Here is a 23,537-nt window from a genome sequence, read left to right on the forward strand (position 1 = left end):
TGGTGCCTTAAAAAACTATTTTTTTTAGGTTCTTTCAAATACTTTTAGAGGTTCTTTGAATAACTATTTCAGTCTATGGTTCTTTAAAGAACCCTGGTTTCAAAGGTTCTCTGTGGAACCAGAAATGGTTCTTCTCTGGCATCACTCTGAAGAACCATGTCCGGTTCCAGACGGCTCCTTCATTCTCCTGTGTGCATCAACTCACCGCACACGGAGGCGCGTGTCGTTGTCGGTGAGGCTCCGCTTTACTGCCCCGCGCGCTCTCCTCTTTACATCCCTGATTGCTGACGGAGTAACAGACGGAGGTAATGAATGGAGGACGGCTCACCGAAAATGACAAATGATCCCCAAGTGAACGACTCCACTGACGCTTTGGTAAATTGCTGCTGTCGCCGCCTTCGGGCTAAATACTCCGAGGTGAAGCCAAGCTGGTTAGGGGAAGCTTCCGGCGGGATGAAACAACACATCAAGGAAAGGACGCTTTAAGGCCTTTTTATGTTGACTTGAAAATGCAGAATTCAGCCATTTCCAATAAGGATGACTGACAGAAACCAGTGAGTCTCTGTGTGTGTGAGCGTTAGCGTGTGATCCATGTGACTGTATATGTATTGGGATGGGGGGGGAATCGGAGGTGATGACTAAAAAGCAGCAACGGTGGGTTTTCTTTTCCACCTTTAAATCAACAGAGATGCATTCCATTAACCTATCGACCTCCTCCAGCGTCACACGTACACACACAAGTTTGTAGACTGTACTTGCGGGGACCCCCGCTGAGAGAATTAGCAAGAGAAATATTGGCTAATAAGTCGAGTAACCATTGGTCTGAGGAGGGAATTTGTATATTAGCTCGTAAAAGAAATAGAAGGTTTGACTGGTTATTATCACTGTGAGGTTTCTCTGTCCGAGGTAGCAGTAATTAAGTCGGAGGCATGTGAAAGGGCCCCTCATGAGCTTCTACTGTGTGTGTGTGTGTGTGTGTGTGTGTGTGTGTGTGAGAGCATCCCTCCCTGATGTCCAGTTCCTTATTAATTGAGCAGCAGTCAGCGTTTACATCCTTGATCCTCAGTCGTAATAATAAGCTTCCAATATGCTCCATTTTGCAACTAGCTGAGGAAGTACAAGATGTCAGAAAACTGGCTTTGAGCTTCAGATTGTACACACACAAGTGATGCAATATTATTATTACATCACATATTCATGACAAAATGTTCACTGGTGTTGTTTCCTTCTTCCCGGTAGCTATGTAATTACATTTCTCTCAAAGCCTCTTTTAACTGCGTTAAATATGGAAGTATTGTACTTTTCTGTTTCGTGAACGATCAATCAAAAAACACTTCTCAATATCTTTTCAGCTCGGGGCCAATAATACGACAGTGAACACGCCCCCTCATGTGTGTCCCTGGGAATGATTTGACGGAGACTATTTTCTTTCAACAAGAAAGATGATTTAAAGGAATTAATCCGAGGGAAAAAAAAGTCTTCGAGGTCCGAAAGTGTCCAACGTGGTTCTAGGGATGAAACTAATCCGTTTGGGGGTTTTTTCACATAAAACCAGACTTGGCTGAAGTTAGCTTTAAATTGACATCTTGCGGGTTTGACTGAATATAAACTGTCAGCTTAAGAAAAACAACGACGTTGAAACAATGTGAAGAAAAAGATGAGCAAATGAAAAGAAAATTTAGTCAGTGAGATTCTTCATTAAAAAAGGAACCAGTGTGTTACAATCAGTCTTAATTGAAAGCTCGACGGAGGATCTTTTCTCAATGCCTGTGTTTTATTTCTCCGTGCCAAAACTTTGTTCACTGCCAACACAACTTTTTCAAATACAAGCGTTTTTGATGCCAACGTTTCATCATTCAGTTCGGGGTTTCTTTTTCTCCAACGCCAAGTCTCATTCTCATTCCCAAAACACAGAGTCTCTTTCCTTGCTCCATCATTTGTAACGTTGATGAACACGGAGATGCATTTAGCACTTCACAATGCTCTCGTTTCCCCCGCCGCTCTCCGTGTTAACGGCGTTTCCTTTGCTCTCTCTGACTCCTCTCCAGGACCTCACCAAGCAGCTGGACGAGGTGACCCAGAACTCCGAAATTGTGGAGATCCGTCAGAAGGAAGCCGAGTGTGAACTCGAGGCAGCCAGAGACCGAGTTCAGCAGCAAGCCACTGAAATCCTGCTCAAAGCCAGTAAGACCCCTCCCCTCCGTCATAATGCATCCTTTACACACACACACACACGCTACCCTCAGGACCCTTCCTCCTGGGCTTGTCGTGCTAAAACATCAAACATATCCAGAGCGGCTCCTCTCAAGTTGTCTGTGGCATCACGGCGTGGAACACTTTAATGGCGTAATGCCGTTTATACCCACGCTAATCGTCTTTTCAGTCCTTCGGGGGCAGAAGAAAAACCCTTCTCCCATCAATTATGCCCAGTTCAAGGTGTGCGTTTGTGTGCGTTTGTGTGCAGTCGTGTTGGGTAAATGGTTTCATGTCAGAATCTGATCTAATATCGAGCGATGTCTCTCCGTCGGTACTTTGTGCAACAATATTGCATCAACATTAATGTCTGGGAGGCGTGAATCATGCCCCCCCCCCCCCCCCCCGGCTCCTTCGCAATCTGCTAAAAAACATTGCGGTTAATTAGCAAACAGACTTTATTTAGATAAACCACTCACTGGAAATCTAGTTTGAATGCACCACATACTTCTGTGTGTGTGTGTGTGTGTGTGTGTGTGTGTGTGTGTGTGTGTGTGTGTGTGTGTGTGCGTGCGCGCTGAACTTTAGCAAGCAGGTCAAATCGGTCACGGCTGAGTTGGTGAAGAATGTCGACATCATCTTCCGACACAGAAGAAGAAGAGTGAGATCATGAGACCAACTCAACAGTTTTTTAATGTTGATTTACAGAAATACCAACTCTTAAAACCCTTAAATTTCTTTGATTTTCTTAAAAAAACCTCCCCATACATTCTTAGAAACATCTTTGAAATGACATTTTCCAGATAGTTATGACTACCAAATAAAATACCAACGCCTCCAATGCGAGAAATGAGCCAACATGAACAAAAGTGTCAGGGTGAATCAATCAGAATCAGAATCAGAAACAGTTTTATTGCCAGGAATGTTTACACAAACGAGGAATTTTTTTTTGCCGGAAGGTGTAACATTTAGACATGACAAACAACAATCAACGCGACAGCAACAGTGAACTTAAGTATAAGATAAGATAAAGATAAAGTGCTCGGACAACAAATAATGTTAAAGTGTTTAGGTGTGTGTTTCATGTGACGTGTGTTTAAGTTAAAGTGCATGTTAAAGTGGCATGTGTGTGGTATGTATGAGTGTTGTATGAGCTTGTATTTATTATGAGCTTAAACAAAATGGGACTTCAGGATATTTTGTCGATAAAACTAATCAACGATCCAGGACTGAGTTGAAGTTAAAAATGCTGACACCACTTTATTTAGCACATGTGTCGGTTGCACGAACGAGAATCGACCGGCGAGAATGTCGATACCACTCGTTGCGTCGGGCTCACGTCTGCCGCCTCTGTCCCCTCGTAGGTCAGATCAGCAGCCTGCAGGCCACCCAGATGACCCAGGAAGCAGCGATCAGGGACGTGGACAACGAGCGCAGCCGGCTGAAGGACAAAGTGCTGAGGATGGAAGAGGAGAGGGAGTCCCTGCAGAGCCAGAGCCGAGCCCTGGACGAACGACAGAAGCAACAGCTCCAGTCCCTGGAGAAGGTGTGTGGGGGATCGGTGTTCACCTCAGACAGGAACGGCACTGTGATGAATAACCAATGAGCCGTCGAGACGCGGTGACCGGAGCTTTTAGAAGACTCTCCTCTCGGGTTTCAAACACAGTTCGGTGGTGAAAGAGTCCGTGCTCATATTCTGGAGAAGAAGTCATTTTGTACCACAGAGAAAACACAAAGCGAGTGATTAGGAATAGGATGCATTTGAGGAACCGCTAAATGTACTGACATTGTTTTTTTGAATGTCACAATCAGAAAAGCTCCATTGCCAGATTAAACATTAGAAATGCTTATGAATAAAAATAATGATGAATATTTTTCAAGTGGGAAGCTTGTGTTCTCCATCTGAACTCCTCATTAATCCCCAAAAGTAGAAGCCCATCTGTTGGAGCTCTGAAGACATTCTAAGACTTACTTGGCCCAGAACCAAGTTGTTTCTTCAACTCACGTTGGCATTTAGTTTTTTTCTTCTTATTACATTTAGTTTTGCAACACTGCCATTTATTTATGAGACTTCCTAGAGCAGTCCCCCTGTGGACTCCGGGTACTTCATGGAGAACACAAACTGTGAAGGCACGCACATTTCGATGTACATAATCCATCAAGACTCCCACTCTTTTTCCACCTTCCTGTCTTTCTCCCCCCGTGTGAACCCCCCCAGAGCTCTAAGAAACGGTCTGCATGCAACGCAATGTTCAGGAGCAAAATGGAGCAAATCTGGGCCTGCAGCCATCAAACTGTTGAACGTTTCAAACCTGTCCATCACTGCATTTAGAAACTTTGACAACAACAACAAACAACACGCTGCTCTTTTTTTTTTTTAAAGGTCAGTTGATTTCAGGAAGAGTGCAGTCAGCAGACCGACCGCAGCCGAGGGTAAATGTCAAGTGTTGCAGCTTCATGTGTGTTTTCCCGTTATCGCTGACATTTGTTCCGTGTAATCCTCGGTGAGCTGGCAGAGTTCTCCCGCCGCGCCGGGCCGCTGTGAATGTGAATGTCTTGCCTCAGATTATTGAACATCTCGCACAGTTTAAAAAACTTCACGGCACCTTTCTGTTGCGCCGATGTCCCCCCAGTGCTCGACTGATTGCGGACATTAGAGGATTACTCGCAGTAATCGAGCTGTCGGTGAGAGCAGCGTTGCCGGGTTTTTTTTCTCACCTAACGATCGTTAAATACAAATTTAAAAAAATAATCCGGTAACATCGGAGCCGGTTTTCCACTCTGAAGTGTTTTCCAACTTTGCAATGGAGCGACTTTTGGAATAATTGTGTTTGAAAATAAGCAACATTAGCAAGCTGGAAGGGAAATACCATTGTAGGTATAATGTTAATGGTCTTAATTATAGAACGCTGTGGAAAAGCCATTCAAGGAATGGGAGGTTTGGCCTTTTACTTCCCTCTTGTTAACATTACATTTTTTCCTCAATTATGCTTTTTTTTCTTCCTTTTTTTTTTCTTCTGCAAAAAAAGAAATTAACCACCCAAGTTCTGTTCATGCACCGTGGTTCTGATCATCCCCCCCCGGGTTTGTTTGGCCATGTGATAACGCAGCCGCTCCGTTTGACCGGCTCGGGGACGTTTTCTTGGTAGATTTTCAAAAACAGCCCTCTGGTTTGGAGCAATTAGTCCAAACCGATATCATCCTCGGTGGGGAATTAAATTTATTTTTCATGTTGTAGCCAACGTCTGATACATTCAATAATTGGCCCGATGCTCACAGGTTCTAAAATGGTTGGCCCGAGGCCAAACTGAATGCACATTGTGTGTGTTTTGGGACAGGCTGCAGTTTTAAGCGTGTCGGCAATGACACTGTTCTCCTCATGTGGCGAGCAGATGTCTGTCTATGAGTCGATGATTTCAACAAATCTAATTGTTATCGTGCCATTTCTGGCATGAACGGTTTAGGAACTGGCAAAGGGAATGTTTGGCATCCTAGATTCACCAGATATTTAAATCACAATTAGTGCATTCAGTGAGATGTCCCAAACCGATTCTACGGATTGATCCTGGGTCCGACGTGGGCCCGTCACAGTGATGTGGTCCTCTCTGTCCTGTCGGTCCACCTCAGCCTGCTCGTGTTACAGCGCTGTTCTCCTCGATTAAAGCCCGGGCTCGACAGTGCAGCATCTCACTGTGTGAGGCAGTTAAAATTAGACTCAAATCAAATCAGTTATCGCTCCTCTCTCTGTGTTATTTGCAAGAGCAGTGTGCAAAACGTTCAGCTGCCAGCGTCTCAGTTTTAGCCAGAATCGTCTCCGTTAACTTGGCTCGAGATCGAGGCCCCCAAAAAGAAAACCTTGATCGAGGCATCGCGAGCATCCCGTCTTTTTATTCATCCCCGATAGTGATACCCGAACACCCTGAACTGCCCCCAAAGCAAAGAATCACACCTTAATGCATCAACACGTTCATTTCTTTTCATGGTGTTGAAATCGAGAGAAAAGATGTCAGCGACTGATTTTGAATCCCTTCGCTTTAGAAGTTGGGTACTCTTGATACGCCCTCTAACAGGAGGAGCTCCTCGGCTTACTTCAGGGGACTTTTACCCCGCCTAATGTCAAGTAGTGGATATTACTGCTCCCATGTGGCCTTTATTTATTTTTGGGCTCATTAAAATGGTGTTAAACCCGATGCAATGAAGACGCGTCTGCTCCCCTTGATCGAACACACAGCAAATGGGTCACAGATTACATTCGGATTTGGGGTTTCTCGTGATCATCACTCCTTGACTGTGACCTTATCTTTGATTCATGCCGTGCCAGAGTCCCGATGACAAAACCCAGTGTGCTACAGAGAGCGCGTGTTTCTGTCTCACACATAATATATAGATCTCGGTTACTTCTTTCTCCCTCTGAGCCTCGTCTTGTGGCTTTGATCCGTTCCTACGTTCTACCTCGCTCCTCTGTTCATGCCTTACAGTTTCAAACCTTCTGATTCAACCACCACTCCTCTTGCTTATCCACAACCCAGTCACCAGATAACTCATCAGCTCCTAATCCTCCCAATTGGCTGTTTAACTGTAACTCTACAGCAACAGTAACTGAGCAAAAGTCTCCATTCAAATCAGAATCATCATTATTAACTCTGTTATGCCACTGTCTCTTAACTTTTAGTCTTTTTTAACTTGTCTTGTTCTGTGTTTTTTATCTGTATGTGTTTCTTATGTCGCTGCCTGTCTTGTCCAGGTCACCCTCGAAAAGGAGATTTTTAATCTCAATGGGACTCACCTGGTTAAATGAAGGTTTAATAAGGATGTTGGGTTGATTATTGGGTCTACAGCTCCATCACCATAAGCCCTTTATCTATAACCCCACATGGAGGGGTTTTGAGCCTGTAGGTGTTTGGTTCTTTCGGAGGAACACGCTGTCAGAGGGAGACAGAATACAGGATTAAATATGCGGCTGCCTCTGGGAGTCAACACTGACAATAAGGCTGAAAAAAATCACCGCGTACGGCGTGAAATCAGCCCGAGTCCTTCCTGTGTGTGCAAACTTATTGTTGTGACCTTCTCGACGTATTATGCGTATGTACTTTATTTGTATTTCTTCGTCCCCCGTCAGACGCTGCGTGACGAGAAGTCGTCCCACGAGAGGGACATGACCGACATGCAAGGTCGATCCGAAGAGGAGGCCAGCCAGATGAAGGAGAGCCAGGCCCGAGCCCTGGAGGAGATCTCCAAGAAGCACAGAGTGACCCTGGAGAACGCCCTCAACAACGCGGAGAAGGAAAAGAACCGCATGCTGGCCGTAAGTACACACACACACACACACACAGGCCATGTATCGCCCTTCACGGATAACCTGCACCGCGTGATGGAGGCGCGTCACGCTGATGCCGTTGATTAAACCTGACGCTCACTCGTGCGATCGGGAAGAGAAGAGCGGGAGGCGATCGGTTGGACAGAACTCGCCAAGACTTTGTGTCATCAGCGTTTATTGCTCCAAGGCCGAGGAAAACAAACAGCTGTCTGTTTTCATTGATCCTGCATCAGAAAGTGTATTTTCCCCCACTAGAAGTATCACACCAGAGGTGGATGGCAACCAAGTACAGCGAGTACATTATCTCTGTAGGTGATGGGGTGCAGCTTTCTACTTTTACTCCACTGCCATCTGCCAATTCTACTTTACATCAAATCATGCCATGAGCTAATTAAACTTAATGTCTTGGTATTGATCCAAATAACAACAATACATAAAGTGGTTTCTGTTCACTGACCACCTGCAACATTCTCAACATCTCTCCTCAATCTGATACTTTAAATACATTTTACTGGTAATTCTACCATATTTATGAACTTGCTTTAGTGAAGAAGTACGTGTGCATGTATTTATTGCTACTAAAGAAAACATATGGCTGGCTTTAAATCTAGTGGAGGTAATTTTAGAAGCTTTTTTCTTATTTTATGTGTTTAAATTCCCATAAGAGCAAAAATCTCTCTGACAAAATAAAGACAAAATGAATCTGATATCCGTGGCTGTCACAGTGAGCAGTCCTGTCATTTAATTCAACCTGCATGAAATGATGGGGTGGCCCACCTGTCTGTGAACCTCCACACACACACATACAGGCAGTGTCTGCATGTGTTTTAAGGGAAGGGCTTTGGAGGGCGGCCTGAAGGGAGGGGCTTACTGACTCGGTCGGACGCTTTTAAAGTAACGCTTTCTCCAAAGTTACCTGACTTTTACATATTTATTAATTTTATACTTTGCTAGTTGTTGTTGAGAAATTGTTTGCAATGAGCAACATTAGTGTGCTGTTTCTGGCGAATGTAAGTCCATTATTTAGTGAATGTTTTTCTTCTATTTCTGTGTGACTCCTTTCACAACACGTGTTAATATGTTAATATGTCAAGTAGTGCAGCTTAACATCCAGAATCTGAATACCTTCTTTTCACTACTGGGAGTAGAGACACATTGATGAACGCCTTATTATATTTTCATAATGAATAAATAATGACAAATATGGGAGCGTAGTACATCCAGGAATGACTCAGTGAGAACACAAGCTATCTCTCTCTCGGTGTCGATGCACTTTGGATTCATCGCCTGCCAAAGGATTTGGGCCGTCACACCACTTCAGTCTGTTGATGTCACACAATATTGGTTATTGAATGATTTGGGATGACGTCCCGCGGTGTCTCCATATGTTTTAAAGTGCGAAACTACAATAACTTGGTTCCAACCACAATATATATATATACAGTATATATATATATATGTATATATTTATATATATATATTTTATTTTATTTATATATATTTATATATATTTATATATTATATTGTGGTTGGAATCATTCCAAATACTGTGTGTGTGTGTCCATCTATTAGATTGAAGGACCTTTGGGGTGTTTTTTTAAAGAAAACATCTCGGCACCGAGACGTTCTTTTGCCTCTCTCGCACCCGCTTGAACTTTTACTTCGAAAATAGCAAAAACATGTGAAAGCTGTTACCTTTTAAAGTTATCGATCAGCTCTTTGACGCAGAACAAAAAGAGTCGGTGAAGCGGACGCTTGTGACCACACTCGCCTTCATCCTCCGATGTCATGTCAACACGAGCAGCATCAGACTCGGTGAACAAGCAGCCCCCCCCCCCCTTTTATTTTTAAATCCTGAAACAAGGTTTGGCATTTGTAGTCTCTCCTCTCAGGCTGGTATTAAAAAATCATCTCACGAGGAGCTCAGATGCATTCCACAAAATATGCAGTTTGATTAGGTTATATATGTACAGACTTAAAAAGGGTACATTGTGTGTATAACTGTGACTCGGATGCTGACGGAGGAGGGAAGGCGGCCTACTGACGTGGGAGCACATTTATATTTATCACACATCAATGTCACCTGGAACACATCTGAGCTCACGTTGCCTGGGCTGGTCTGTCGGTGATGCATTAAAACAAAAGAGATTAAATAAATACAAATAAAAATGGAAGAAGGTTGTCAATGAGAAGCCTCACGTGGACCCGTCGGATGACTCACAGGTGATACGACGCTCTAAAGTGCTGTTTTTGTGGCGTTGCAAAATCTGCTACTCGCACACGGCTGCTTCGGCGTGCACACAACAGCGAGGCGCTAATTAGATTAACACGCCACCTACACCGCGGGAGGAAGCGCGGCACACGCGCGGTGCTGAGAACGTGGGTTCATCCATTATGGTCTCAGAGAATGTGAGAGTGGGACGTCACTGACAGGTTGATATTTGTCACTGCAGTTCAATAAGAAAGCAAAATGACAACCGGACTAATAAAGTTCAGCTTCACAAAAATCTTTGAAACACGTCAAGAAATGAAGGCTCGGAAAAAAGTGTGGGGAGGGGGGGGGAATGACATTTAAATGGGTGCACGGCCCCGAGATTTAATTTCACAGTCCTGCCTGTGACACTCACAGCACGAACAAAAAAAAGTGGAGAATGTAAAGTGGGTAAAGTGATTTAAATTAGGACAAAATGAAGGAAGGATAAAAGACATTATTGTGATCGAGGGATTTGAATTAGACTGCGGCAGAGTGTACGTGTTTGTTTCTCAAACCTCCTTCATTAATATTTCACCGCTGCTTACTTAACGGGGCTTAAGCTCAGACTTACCGAACACACACACTTCTTAGATGGTGCTTTTTCTACGCTGCTTGTCGACTGCATATTCTATGTTAGATATTTTTACTCCTTGGGAAAGACGTGAGAGTTCCTGCTTGAGGACCGCTGAGGTTTATTCCTTATTCAGCTGAAGTGAGGTCAGCAAAAGTGGATTCATGAGCTATTGAGATTTTTTTTTCTTTCTTCTTCTCCCCCTTCAAGGGACTTCAGAGAAAACAGCTGATTCACCTTTTTCTTTTGAGCTGGAACCTTTCAGCTGTGTGTGTTTTCTAAAAAGGAGCTCAATTCGATATTCAGAGCATTAATAGAGCATGAAACGACTGTTTGCTTAGTGAAGACGAAGCGGAGCGATGTGTCGGCGCCTTGTCTGCACCGTTCCATCCGTTAGTCAAAAAATAACATTTCACTTCATCGAAACACAATATACACAAAGTGGGTTGGGAAGCTTCATTTTGAGGCGGCAACAATCTGAGACGCATAAAACATATACCGCTCGAATTATCCAGAGAAAGAGAGAGAGAGAATTTTTTTTGTATACATATATGCATATATATAATAATAATATTATAATATTCCATTTAATTTATTTAGTGCTTTTGAAGGTACTCAAAGACACTTTACGTGTTACATTCATTCACCGTAGACTCAGCTACGGGGAGCAAATCAAGGTTAAATGTCTTGCTCAAAGACACATCGACTCGGACGGGGATTGAACCGCCAACCCCCTGATTGGAAGACGGACATGCTCACCACATATATATCATATCGGTCATACATATATATATACATATACATATGTATATATACATATACAGGACTGTCTCAGAAAATTAGAATATTGTGATGATTTTTCTTTTTTTCTGTCAAAAAAAAAAAAAAAAAATGTCATGCATTCTTCATTCATTACAAATCCAAATATTGCAAGCCTTTTATTCTTTATTCTTTTAATATTGCTACAAAACACTCAAAAACACCTGCAAGGGTCCTGAGCCTTGTATAAATCTTTTTTTTACTTTGGGTCTGAATATTAAAAATTTTTAGATAGATTTTTTTTTTTTTTTTTTCTGTGTAATATAATCATAAATAAAAAAAAAAAAAAAGGTTGGCATATTTTTGTTTGATTGTGTAATGAATCCAGAATGACATTTTTTTTTTTTTTTATTGCAAAAAATAAAGAACTTTATTTCATCATTCTATATGTGTATATATATATATATGTATATATATATACATATATATATATATATGTGTGTATATATATGTATATATATGTATGGCAAGCTCTGCTGACTCTTTGGTCCGACTCCCTCTGACCCCTCATCCAAACCCCCTGCAGCCGCCTGTCTGCTCCTCCTCTCAGAAGCATACACTCGTTCCCTAATGTACTCGCATGTGCCCTCTCCAGTACCTTGACAGAGACAGTGGGCCCCCCTGAGGATTACAAACCGGGGCCCCGGGGACTCCATTAATAAGCCCGAGGTCTATACCAGCACAGCCTCTACAACTCATTTGCAGCACAGACTCGCAGCTCCACCAGCCTGAAAATGGCTTTGGTGCTGGTGCCTCATCTCCACGGGGTCTTTTATTCAGTCGCACACGGCCGCGTGGAGGCGAGTGATCAAATATTCTCTTGCATCAGCTGTAATGGGGTCACGTTTTTAAATGCTTTTCCACAGCGGACCCGATCAGAGCGGACGGCTGTGAGACGAGCGTTATGCGTTTCATAATGATCGCATGCGCAGACTCTCTGGCCTCTTATTGCGTCCCGCTTGGTTCCGATATTCTCATTTATTCCCCGTTGGTCATGCTCGTGCAGCCGGTGTCGGTGCAGACATGTCCTCGCTGAGTGACAGGGAGGAGGTGGAATCCGTTCACGTCTCAGTGCCCAGCTCACGGTTTGATATGTTCTCTGACGTGGCCCTGTTCTTTCCATCGCTTCTGGTCTGGTTGGTGTTTGGAATTCAAATGAATAGGCCGCAGCCCCTCGGCGGCGGCGGCGGCCTCCGTATCGATCGGCGAGGCGTGACAGGAATCCTGACGCGTCGCATTAGATTCCTCCCCGGCTGTTTTCCCCCCGAACGGATCAATGTCCTCGACATCGCCAGACGCTCGGTAAACACCGTCAATCGAGATTTTCCCACATATTCAAATTTTGCAAACGGCGACTGATTCGTTTTGATTTTTCGAGTCAACAACCGTTCTATTTCATACCCGTGATTCGGGTGTCAGGTGTGATGCATTGACATGATTTTTGTATTTGGATGGACACCAGAGATGGAACAGTGTCATAGTCTCACTGCCGGAGAGCGTCGCCCGCAAATAAATGAGCACTGGGAGGAAATCTTGTACGCAATGACCGAGGATTTGGAGCAGATGAAGACATTTTGGAGCATTAATATTATTCCAGTCCTTAGCCGACCAGAAAGAATTGACTTGTTTCTACAGCTTTTCACCGACAAGCTTTTCTCTGTCACAAAGTGTTTGAACCTGCATTTGTTCATTTTGTAAATAAACAATGATCAAATTTATTTGTGTAATATGAGGAATCGTTTTTATCAACACACCCACGTATTGATTAACTCAAAATGAATATTACTGCCCAATTCTCTGCTTACACATTAGTTATTACAGGGTAATGCTCTTTCAATCAGGGGAGACTTGTTTAGAGTTTAACAATAATTTATTACAATAGCATATATTTAAATAGTGCAAAGTCTTTGGCGATCGGACGAAGCCAGGGGTAGAGATGCTGATATCCCCCCATGGAGGTGAGCAGGACTGGGGGGGCATCAGTTTGAGCTGAAACGACAACCGACAGCAGCTGAGAGGAGAACTTATTTAAAAGTGTGTCAACAACGCTGTGATTGGCTTACAGAAACTGCGCATAATCTCATCATTCAATGTATACGCCCCAATCAGATGAATGAATTAGGGACTGAGATTATGAATGAACCGGAATATATAGAGTGTAGCGGAGTATAACGAGTACATACACATAATAAAGAGGATTGAGCTTCATTTCAATGTGTTCAGTTATTATTGGGCCATCAGCTTTAGGTACTACAAGTTACCACCATGGACTGCATGAAGCGGGCGTCGTCACGGTGACGCTGCCCATTAGTTTCTGCTGTTTTGAAGCCTCGAGTTCGCCATCTTGGTTTTGTGACTCGATGGTGGCTCTGGGCCGGGGCGGCGGAGCCCGGTACCGTCAGCAGCTGACTCCTAATGAGACCATCATTATCTAATTGAACATCATGCTGTATTGAAGAAGACTTGAAACTAGAGATTGAGACCATAAACTCACGTTTACAATGTTTACCGAGTTTCTCTTTGCCCCGTAAACAATCCGACTACCTTTTGAAAACAGTGGAGTTGCCCCCGGCCGGCCTTCACGAGAAGTTCATGGCACTTCTGGACTGGCTTCACTTCTCACACCCACAGGTTGCCCTTGGTTACCTTAGATCAGGGGCTGTGGGGAGGACATCTACCCGAGCAAAATAATGTACCGCAGCAGGTAAGAACAAAGCAGTCGAGTTTGTAAACACCCACAGAAGAAACTACGCGGCATGTAGAAGTAGAGAAAGTTTGAAGTTGGTTTTTTTCAGATTTTTCTTTGGTCTGAAACCCAATTCACCTTTGAATTCACAAGCAAGCGTCTGAAGGAAAGCCTTTGTGAGGACTGGAGGAAGGCGTTAGGCGAACAGCACATCGGACAGATCTTCATGTCGCTGGAGACTTCACCGTAGCCCGCGGTGGGCAGGTACTGGTACTGGTACTGGCCCATGCTCGTTGTTCATAGTTGCAGAAGGGGGTTGAAACTATTGCAACAACAGGGAAAAGACATTTACAAACTGGATCACTTTGACACCGATCTGTGATGTTTTGTACCAAACTACAGCAAACTGTTTTTACGGATGCATATTTGTGTCAGCTAGTATTCAGTCGTTACCGTGCCGACTGACAACAGAGAAACTTCCCCCAGTCTGCGGCCGATGAAATACCAGATGTCGTTACACATGGATTACTGTGATTTATCACTCTTCCCTCCATTCAGATGCATTTCCAACGCAGTCGTCAATACACTGAATGCTTTTTTCTTCTTTTTTCTTTACAAACTCCATCCTCCTGTTTCATGAATAACGATGGCTTATTTCCTTTGACATTACGGCAATTTCCCCCCCGACTCTAATTGTCCTTGGAAAGCAGCAGAATGCGTCAGGAGGCATAATGGGCTTCATCGTGGTGAGAATGCCTCCGTCAAGGACAATGGAAGAGTTTGCTGTATTTATAGAAACTTTGCCCGGGTGAATTCAGTCAACGGGTCAAAGCGAGGGAGGAACACGACACACGGAGCCGCCGAGTTGTGTGAACGTGTCTTCGTCAGTCATTTCCAGTCTGTCTGAAACATTTTTGTAAAAATTCGGTGCATCAGCCTGAGCCAGGGTAGGACATGAACATCTTTATTAGGGGGCAGTGTTTTCCCCCCACTGACTGAAAATCCAAGAGCATTTAAAAAGAAATTGGGGGCACTTTTTATAACATATTAAGAAATAATGAATATTGTTATTTAGGCTTACAGTATATGAGCAATTGTCATACAAATGGCAATAATAAGACTATTAGGCATTAGTCTACAGATTCAAAGTGTTTTCTAGATTTGTTTTACAAAAACAAACAGGAAACATAAATTATATTTAATGTTATTCTTATTTCTTGTTATTATATTTTTTAAACTACTATTAACAATTATAACTTATTTCTTAGTTTTCTTATAGTTCAAAATTATATTTAGATATATTTTTTGTGTCCAGTAGAGGCAATACAGATAGGACACACACTAAAAAGAACATAAACAAAACGCTATTAAATTATCATAATTATTAGAGGAAATTATAACAAAATGTTTTTGCCCCTCTCCTCGTGATATCAGGGGCAAAATGATATTTCTTCGGGGCAGTTCTGCCGTTTGCCCTGGTGTATTTCTGAGGCTGGCCCGAGCCTCCAGCACATCCACCTCCTGTGTTTTAGCCACGCTCGAATCCTCGTATAGACACAAAATACCAGGAATGGGGAAAATCCAATAAAAGCTGCACAACGTTACTCAGCGGTGACGTGAACTGCCTCCGCTTCTTGATTTAGTTGTAATAGAAATGTCTCTTCAAGCCAGAGTGCGTCATATTTATCTCCCCCGTTATTAAACACCATCCATGACACATGAGGAGCGTTCAAAGGCGGGTACGTTTTGAACGGGCACACTCGTATTTTACAAATGAAAATCTGTGCCCTCTCTTCTGACAGCCATATTTTCTTCCCCTCCCATCAATCGCTTTCTTTTTTTGACTTTAATGCTCCCTCTGACGTTTCCACTTCCTGCCCCCTTAGGCTCTGGCTGGTTGACGTAAAGCCCGTCACGTTTCCACCGACGCCACGACTCAAGCGAGAGAGCCGTTGGTTGTAAATGACATTGCACGAATGTGGCTTCGGGTTCCTCGGCGACGCTCCATTTGCTTTTGACTCGCTGAGACCGATGTGTACGCCTCTGCTCGGCTTCCACAGGAGCTGGAGCAGCAGTTTGAGAGGGAGCGCCTCTCGCTGGAGGAGCAGAAGACGACTCTCAGGCAGCAGCTGGCCGAGCTGAGCGAGGAGCTCAACTCCAGACTCGCCGAGGCCAGCCGAGAGGTAGGAACCGCACGTCTGACCTGCGGGTTACAAACACTACAAATCATGTCGGCTGTCATTGGTTGCTTCCCCATCCCTCTTCACACTGTGCACTACACTACTTACACAGTTAAAAAAACACATCTTTATTATTTTAAAGTGTATTCAGAACTTCTCGTCTGCCTTGGTTTCAAATGTCATCGTGGAAGGTCATGTGATCAGAGTTTGTTTTACACCGTGTGGAAATAATTCATCTTTCACTACTCGCTTAACTTCTTGTTGGTGCTGTGACCTTCATAAGTTAGAGAAACTGGAGTCTGAATCTTTAATAATGTGAGTGATTGGAATAATTAATAAATGATAAACATTAATTACCATTTCGGAGATGAGGTAAACTGTGTTTTCAAGTCGTTTTACCAGCTGAAAAATGAGGAGAGGGTCCCTTCCCAGTGTGAGGCGCCCATCTTTCCTATTAAATGACTCAATATAGAAACTATATTTATAAGTATTGCTCCTTTAGTTCAAACTTTACTTGTTCAATCAAGTAAAAGAGAGTAAATGTTAGTTTTTGGTCCTGCGTGTAAACCCGCTGCCACTTATGTGGATATATATATATTAATTTTTTATTTTCTTTATTAATTTGTATTATTTGATATACATTTTCTATTTGACTATAATAATTTAGGATAGGAATATATAAGCATTTTTTGCTTCTACCTATACCTTTTCAGTCTTTCTGTTTTGTAAATATAGAATAATATTGTATTGTATTTAAATGATTGACTGAATAAAAATACACAACAACTTCTTATTTCTGTTGTTTGTTGCACACTAACTTATAACAGCAAGGTCAATTAAGGTCAATTAAAAAGTATATGGGCCTCACTCATTTAATAAAGAGTATTAGAAATGGTTATTGAATGCATCTTATGGAAATCCCACCTCGCCGAGCATCAACAGCTGATGTGGCTCCAAGGTCGCCGCCACCTTGAGGAACAGCCCGCGGTGCAGCCGGATGGAGGGCGTGAATAGAGTTTATTGGCTCTGTCTGTCTCTCCTCTCCCCGCAGTTGATCCGGCTGCAGGAGGAGGTGCAGCAGGGGGAGCAGGACGTCGGGAGGGCTGAGGGACAGATCTCCACACTTAAGGAGGCGCAGGACAAACTGCTGGAGGAGCTGGACGCCACCAGGGCCCGACTGAGGGAGACCAGCAACCTGCTGACCGCTCTGCAGGTCGGCGCCGACAGTCGTTGTTGTTGTTCTGGACTTATGACGTTAATTTAAAGTTACCCTGAAACCGGGTTATACCGAGATAATGCCCTTTGGAGAAGTGAGGAGGAGAATAAAGTCCTCACACACACACACACAGTATTTAGACTGATTCCAATCACAATATAACATAGATTCTGGTTAAAAACAGTCGTTAGTGGAATTTTTCACAATGTAGTTTTGACACTTTATTGTATTAATTAAGTTTTGTAAATAATGATCATGATCTTTTTGTCTAATAATTTATAACTTAATTACGTCTATACAAAGGCTGGACAATGGTGGATGTTAACAGTGCTTGTTTATTAGAGTGACCAGCAGTCCAAAACCCAAAATATGATATTTCCAATAACACAGAACATAGAGAAGCAACACACCCTGATGTTTGAGCTGCTATAAGTAATCAATTAGGCTTTTCTTTGTTTCAATTCATCTTAAATCATTTCAGTCCTACCATGTAGATCTGGTGTTAGAGCAGAGTGGCTTTTTGAAGGACATGTTTTGGATCGAGACTCCCAGCAGCAACATGTCGTGTTGACACGCGTTACTCCAAAAGGCATTACCCTTTTTTCACGCTTCAGAAAATCAGAAAGTTTTCAGAGTCAGGGCGTAAAAAGCTCTGAGCAGCGTGTAGGAGACGATGCCGGCGCACTAAGCGAGCTCTATCTGTCCTCCGTCTGTCACAGGGAGAGCTGGAGATCCAGAGGCGTCAGCATGAAGCCAAACTCATCACCACCAAAGAAGAAGAGAAACACAAGATGGACAAGATGGCTCTGGAGCTGGAGCTCAAATGGACCGAAACACTCAGGTGTGTGCGTGCGTGCGTGTGTGTGTGTGTGTTGTAAGAAACCTTGAAATTAAGAATGGATGGGAAATGGAAGTCTATTCTGTTCCTCTATTTTCGTTTCTCACACTTAACAGAACCCACACACACACACACACACACACACACACACACTACATTCACACTTGCGATATCGACCGTGACAGAGTATTATCCTTGGAGGGATCTGCAGCGTTTCAAAGACTGTTAACATCCACAGGCCTTTTGAAATGTTGTTGTTCGAAAAACAAAGAACGAAATTGACTTTTTCTTTCGGTCCATTTTTGGAGTGAACCTACGTAATTGCCACACAGTGAATTATGCAGCCTAGAAATGACTCTAATGGAGGTAATCCCAGCATTAAATTGTTCCTTGACGCTCTAAGCGTTTCCACTTGAAGATTTTATCTTTTCTTCTAATGCTGAAGTAACTTGACTAAATCGTGCTAAATGCCTGGATACTGTTCCATCTCATTTATTATCATAAAGAAGAAGACTTTGAATCCCAAGGGAATGAAAGAGTGGACACACTCCTATAACAGGTATTTATGTATTTGAGACATCCGGTGTACAGTGGGGACATGTGTGTGACCACATCCATGGAGCCTTTCAATAAACTCCCAGGGTCGGTTCATAAAAATAAGAGAAATAAGGAAACATGCTTTTTTTTCTCCCTTACAAACGGTGTCCCAGTTACACCGGATAATCCACAGAAACACTGTCGGCTGTTTTCACGAGGGATATTTTTTTGGGGGAGTTGAAAGTAGTTCCAATGAAAGCTGTTCACAGTGAGGTTTTTGGATTATCCAGAGTAACTGGGACACTGTTTCTGCAAAGAGAATTCGCTATAGAGAATCTGTTTAACCTCATTTAAAAAAATGTTATGAGCACCACAAACCAAACGTCTCAGACGTGGAAGGATCATGTGACCCCCCCCCCCCCCCCTCGGCACAGACAGGTAGACAGCAGTAGTTTTTAAACAAAATAATTGTGGTTGCTATTGATGTGAGTTTTGTTCGTGCTGGACACGCGGCGTGTGGCGCTGAAGATCTATACAATTAATGTACAATATGCTGTTGGGAACCAGAGGACGTATGTATCAAATTGTTGTTGTTTCAAAGAAGAGATGCTATTTAAATTGGTTTACTAATTTTATAATAAGAGTTTTACGCCAAGTATGGCCGATACTAAACTGTATGTTTATGCAAAAGACTTGAATAAAAAGCATAAAATAGAGCAAATAAGATAAGATATAACTTAATTATTTAGATATTGCTACTACAAAAAAACACAAAAAATACATATAAAATATTTATGAAATAATACTACCTCCAGTACGAAATAGAATAACAATTAAATTAAGACACAAAACATAGCAAAAGGAATATGTCATCATTTTAGTAGCATAAGTCAACTCATACATAAATTTAAATTACAACTAATATGGAATTAAAAAGTAAAGAGAAAGCCTTGAGACGGAGTTCAATCTGCAGACCACTTCATATCCTGTTTATGCTTTTGTGACAAGGACTTTGAACTTATGGGTTCATGATGGATTTAAACCTTAAAAAATGAAATAAATGAAAGAACTTTTATACACTTGACTTCAGATATATATATATATATATATATATATATATATATATGTCAAATGAGGTCTCCATTCAATATTTCTGAATATTTTCTCCTCCAGAATATGAACTCTGGTTGTCGTACTAGTTTAGTAGTGTAGGTTTTGAGTGGTTACTGATAGGTTCAGCTGCAATATTAACTCGTTCAGGCTGATGTATCGGCTGATATTATGTGTGTTGATGTCAGCGCGTATGTTGGCCGATAAGTAGAAAGAAATATACGATCATATAATATGACTCCATTACTTTGATATTATTTTATTTGACATATGCACGTTTTTACAAGTATATATATTGATCATAATTGTTTAATCACAAAATCTAAGGAAAAGAATATCAGCCAATATATCATTATTGGATTTTTGCAATGGCTCTGTGTTCTTGTTTATAGATCCGAAAATATTATGGATGCGCTGCTTTCTTTCATGTGCTACCAACATCGTGTCTGGTGTTAGTGTGCGTTGACGTTAATGTCGTGTAGAGAGGGAAACACTCCACAGGACTGGAGGACCAATAACTTTTAAATGTCAAATTCTGGAACTAAATACTAAAAATATGCTAAAATACCAGGAAGCAGTTTAGGAACCCCGGGAATCATCACAACCTAAATCTGTCAGCAGCCTCTCTCCTGATAGTTGTTTTCTTTTTATATAACTCCCTAGACTAGAAGTATCAGTTTGTGTTTACCCCAAACACAAACTTCCTCCGACAAGAGACAGACTTCACCAATCATGCACATGAGTTCACCTGCTGGATATTTAATATTTCCACCATTTCAAGCAGTAGCAAACATAAAAAATGTTAACACTTAGCGTGCGTCTTGAATTAAAAGTGACAAAGACCGAATGCAAAAGACAAGAGATTGATGGTGTGACATTAATGACTAAAAATGGGCTGCATCAAAGACAGATTAGGGAATTAATGTGCTGTCAAACTGATTCAAAGTGAAACCAACAACAAGTCTGTCACAATAAAAATAATCTACATCTGGATTTTGTCTTTCGTGGGAAAGATTACAGTCAGCTTTCATTCCCGGGACAAATGAAGGACACATGACACCAGGGAAGACGTGCATTGAAGTTAATATGTCATAAATAAATTCAACAGGGATTTGGACAATTATTGTAATTGATTGACGTACAAAACAAATAAATAATATACTCAAAGCAACCAGATGTGAGCCATCAAAACACGCTTCATTCAGACGGATAAACTACATCAAACTCATCAAAACCATCTTTTGTCGAAATGAATCCTTAATTCACAGATTTACAACCAGATGTTCGATGCTCATCAAAGCTACAAGACTGACAGAAACATTCATTTAACCTCGTTGTTGAACACATTCTGACCATCTACTGGTGCGATGCTACGGGACGATCCAGAGCCACCAGACTAGAGTCCGAAAACAGCCATTTTTACGTTGCTGATCATAGAAACACACTTGATTCAAAGTTGGCAGAAAAAAAGAAAATAAATCATCTAAATCCTCTTTAGTCAGTCCGTCCACTGTGCCAACAATCACCAGCTCTGGTTTGAGAGACTGAAGGAGTTTCAGATATATTTCTGGCGATGGGAAACGTTAAATCTTTAGCATGTTTTCCTGGGTTTAAGAGCGGATCTCGAGACTCCGCCCCCTCTTCATTAGCTTTCACACGTCTCAGTCCTCAGGACATCTATTCACTTGGTGAGTGAGCCGTCCGACTTAAGGAGGCTGGCTTTAATCCCCGTCTCAGTGGAAACAGACGGTTTCTCCGTGATCGCATAATCATGGGAAGAGCTCTCCGGATTACCAAATGTACAGAGGACGGTGAGCGGATCAGCGCACCGAGGCCGGTACCACGCTGCTTCGTCCCGGTCGTACGGAGGACCTCGCGCCTCTTCCGCCAGTCGGTCGTGTGCCGACGTGTCGGTAAACGGATCTAGAGACGGGTCGGTTCACCGGACTGAATTATCTCTGCAACTGTTGGAGGCATTGGCGGGAAATTGTGTCCATTGTGTCCAGACATTCATGATCCCCAGAGGATGAATCGACCCCGGTGACCCGACCTTCCCAGAGAGAGCCGAGTTTGTCCAAGAAGCCTCCGGCAGCGGAGCGATGTTTGCGTTGGGGAATATGGGTCTAAACTCTGAGGCTCTGCCCGTGGTTAGACATCGACCTTGACTAGGTAAATATCAGAAGGACAGCTCCTGTTTAATTGCCCGCGTGAGCGCGTCCAGAAGCTATAACGCCGTCTCAGGGTTTTGGAAAAGCTTTTATTGGAGCGTTGTCACTTTGATCTCCGATGAACAGCTGAACACAGGACATCTGTTGCCGCGTTATATCATTTCCCTGGTTCATTCTGTTCTACATCCGCGATCAATAACTCCTGAGATGGAGATAATATGGAGGCTGTAGAAGTCCTTGGTCGGATTATGGTTATTTGTTCAACTGTTTTGCCTCGAAAATGTTATATATTATAAAGATATTAGCGGAAGTGTGGGCTCGAATGCTCGTCGTTGACCTTGGATATGAAGTCATTTTTAAAAGGAATTCTAAGCACGAGGGCCACGTACAGGAAAAATAGTATCTGAAGAACATGAATCGAAATAAAATGAAGCCTGGTGATGAAGCACACCTGCAGCAGGCACTGACTGTGACTCCTCAAAATCATTTTTCATTTTGGGAGAAGATTATTTTAACCGTGGACAAATTGTAACTTCAAAAGGAATATATTTCTTATTGCAATCCCGATGTGGACATATGCACAATTCAATGCCGACCAGCAGAGTGTGAAGCGGTCGTGGGATGAGAGTCAGTATCCCAAAGTGTGATGCCATGGTTCTCTGTCCGGACAAACGAGTATCTCGGAGTCGTGTTCAAGCGTGAGGGTAAACTGGAACGTGGTGCGGACTTCGTATCGGACCGCTGTGGTGAACAGGGCCGGAAGGAAAAACTCTCAATGGACCCATCCAGCTCCGTTCAGACACACATGTGGTCATGAGCTCCGTGTGGTGACATGAAAGATTGAGATCTCCGTTACAAGCGGCCAAAATGAGCTTCCTTGGTCGGGTGGCTGGGCTCAGCTGGAGGGTCCTTTCATTTCGTCTGACCTGGGACCACCTCGAGGAAAGCGTTGCCGGGCAGGACATCTGGAACCCCCTGCTTTGCCTCCTGCCCAGTGACTGGATAATGGACGGGGGGTTGATCATGGATTTAGAAACATTTTATCTTCATTTTGTTGTGATCCTTACATCCCAACAGCAATTGATTAATTATAAGCTCCTAATAAAGAATAAAACAGTCCTTGGCTGTTGCAGGACTGTAATATATATCATCCTGTGATGTAATACGAAATGATTGGGCTCACTAGAGTCCTCCACAAGCTTCTCGCTTCACAGCTGTGAGCGGGAACAAAACCCACGGTCATTGTTTGCGTTCATCGTGACAGTTTTAGGGGCGTGGCTTTGGAAGGAGCCTGAAGGGTTGGCTGACCTCACGAGATTCAGCAGCTTCTGGAGCCAGTGCTGCTACTTTCCTTGGAAAGGAGTTGGCAACGCTGAGCCGTGTTATTCAGAGTCTGCAGAGGGCATGACCCCCGAGTTGTGCTGGAGGTCAGTGGTGTTCAGGGTGAACAGGAAGGGAGACAGGACAGTTCCCTGTGGGGCTCCAACATCACTGACCATTCACCGGCCTCCCGTCGTGGCCCTGCTGATGCGCCCCGATGTTGCGCTCCGGAAGGTTTCTTCCCTTTTTTGGGAGCTTCTCCTGATCCGATGCGAGGTCCTGAGACAGGGATGTCGTATGTGTACAGATTGCAAAGCCCTCTGAGGCA

General features: G+C 43.0%; 1 protein-coding gene across 5 annotated transcripts in view; it reads left to right on the top strand.

Moving 5' to 3' along the window:
• The window catches only part of fam184ab (family with sequence similarity 184 member Ab), a 131,437-nt gene that overhangs the window by 70,401 nt on the left and 37,499 nt on the right, over positions 1–23,537 (top strand). For 4 of the 5 annotated variants that reach the window (XM_056428298.1, XM_056428302.1, XM_056428299.1 and 1 more), the window contains exons 7-12: positions 2,049–2,184; positions 3,558–3,739; positions 7,313–7,498; positions 15,901–16,023; positions 17,072–17,233; positions 17,956–18,077. In XM_056428298.1, coding sequence (XP_056284273.1) covers positions 2,049–2,184; positions 3,558–3,739; positions 7,313–7,498; positions 15,901–16,023; positions 17,072–17,233; positions 17,956–18,077 — 911 coding nt within the window. The remainder of the gene's footprint in view (positions 1–2,048; positions 2,185–3,557; positions 3,740–7,312; positions 7,499–15,900; positions 16,024–17,071; positions 17,234–17,955; positions 18,078–23,537) is intronic. The other variant, XM_056428300.1, reaches the window with a different exon arrangement.

The sequence above is a fragment of the Pseudoliparis swirei genome, chromosome 12, assembly GCF_029220125.1.
Source record: "Pseudoliparis swirei isolate HS2019 ecotype Mariana Trench chromosome 12, NWPU_hadal_v1, whole genome shotgun sequence".
Lineage (NCBI taxonomy): Eukaryota > Metazoa > Chordata > Actinopteri > Perciformes > Liparidae > Pseudoliparis > Pseudoliparis swirei.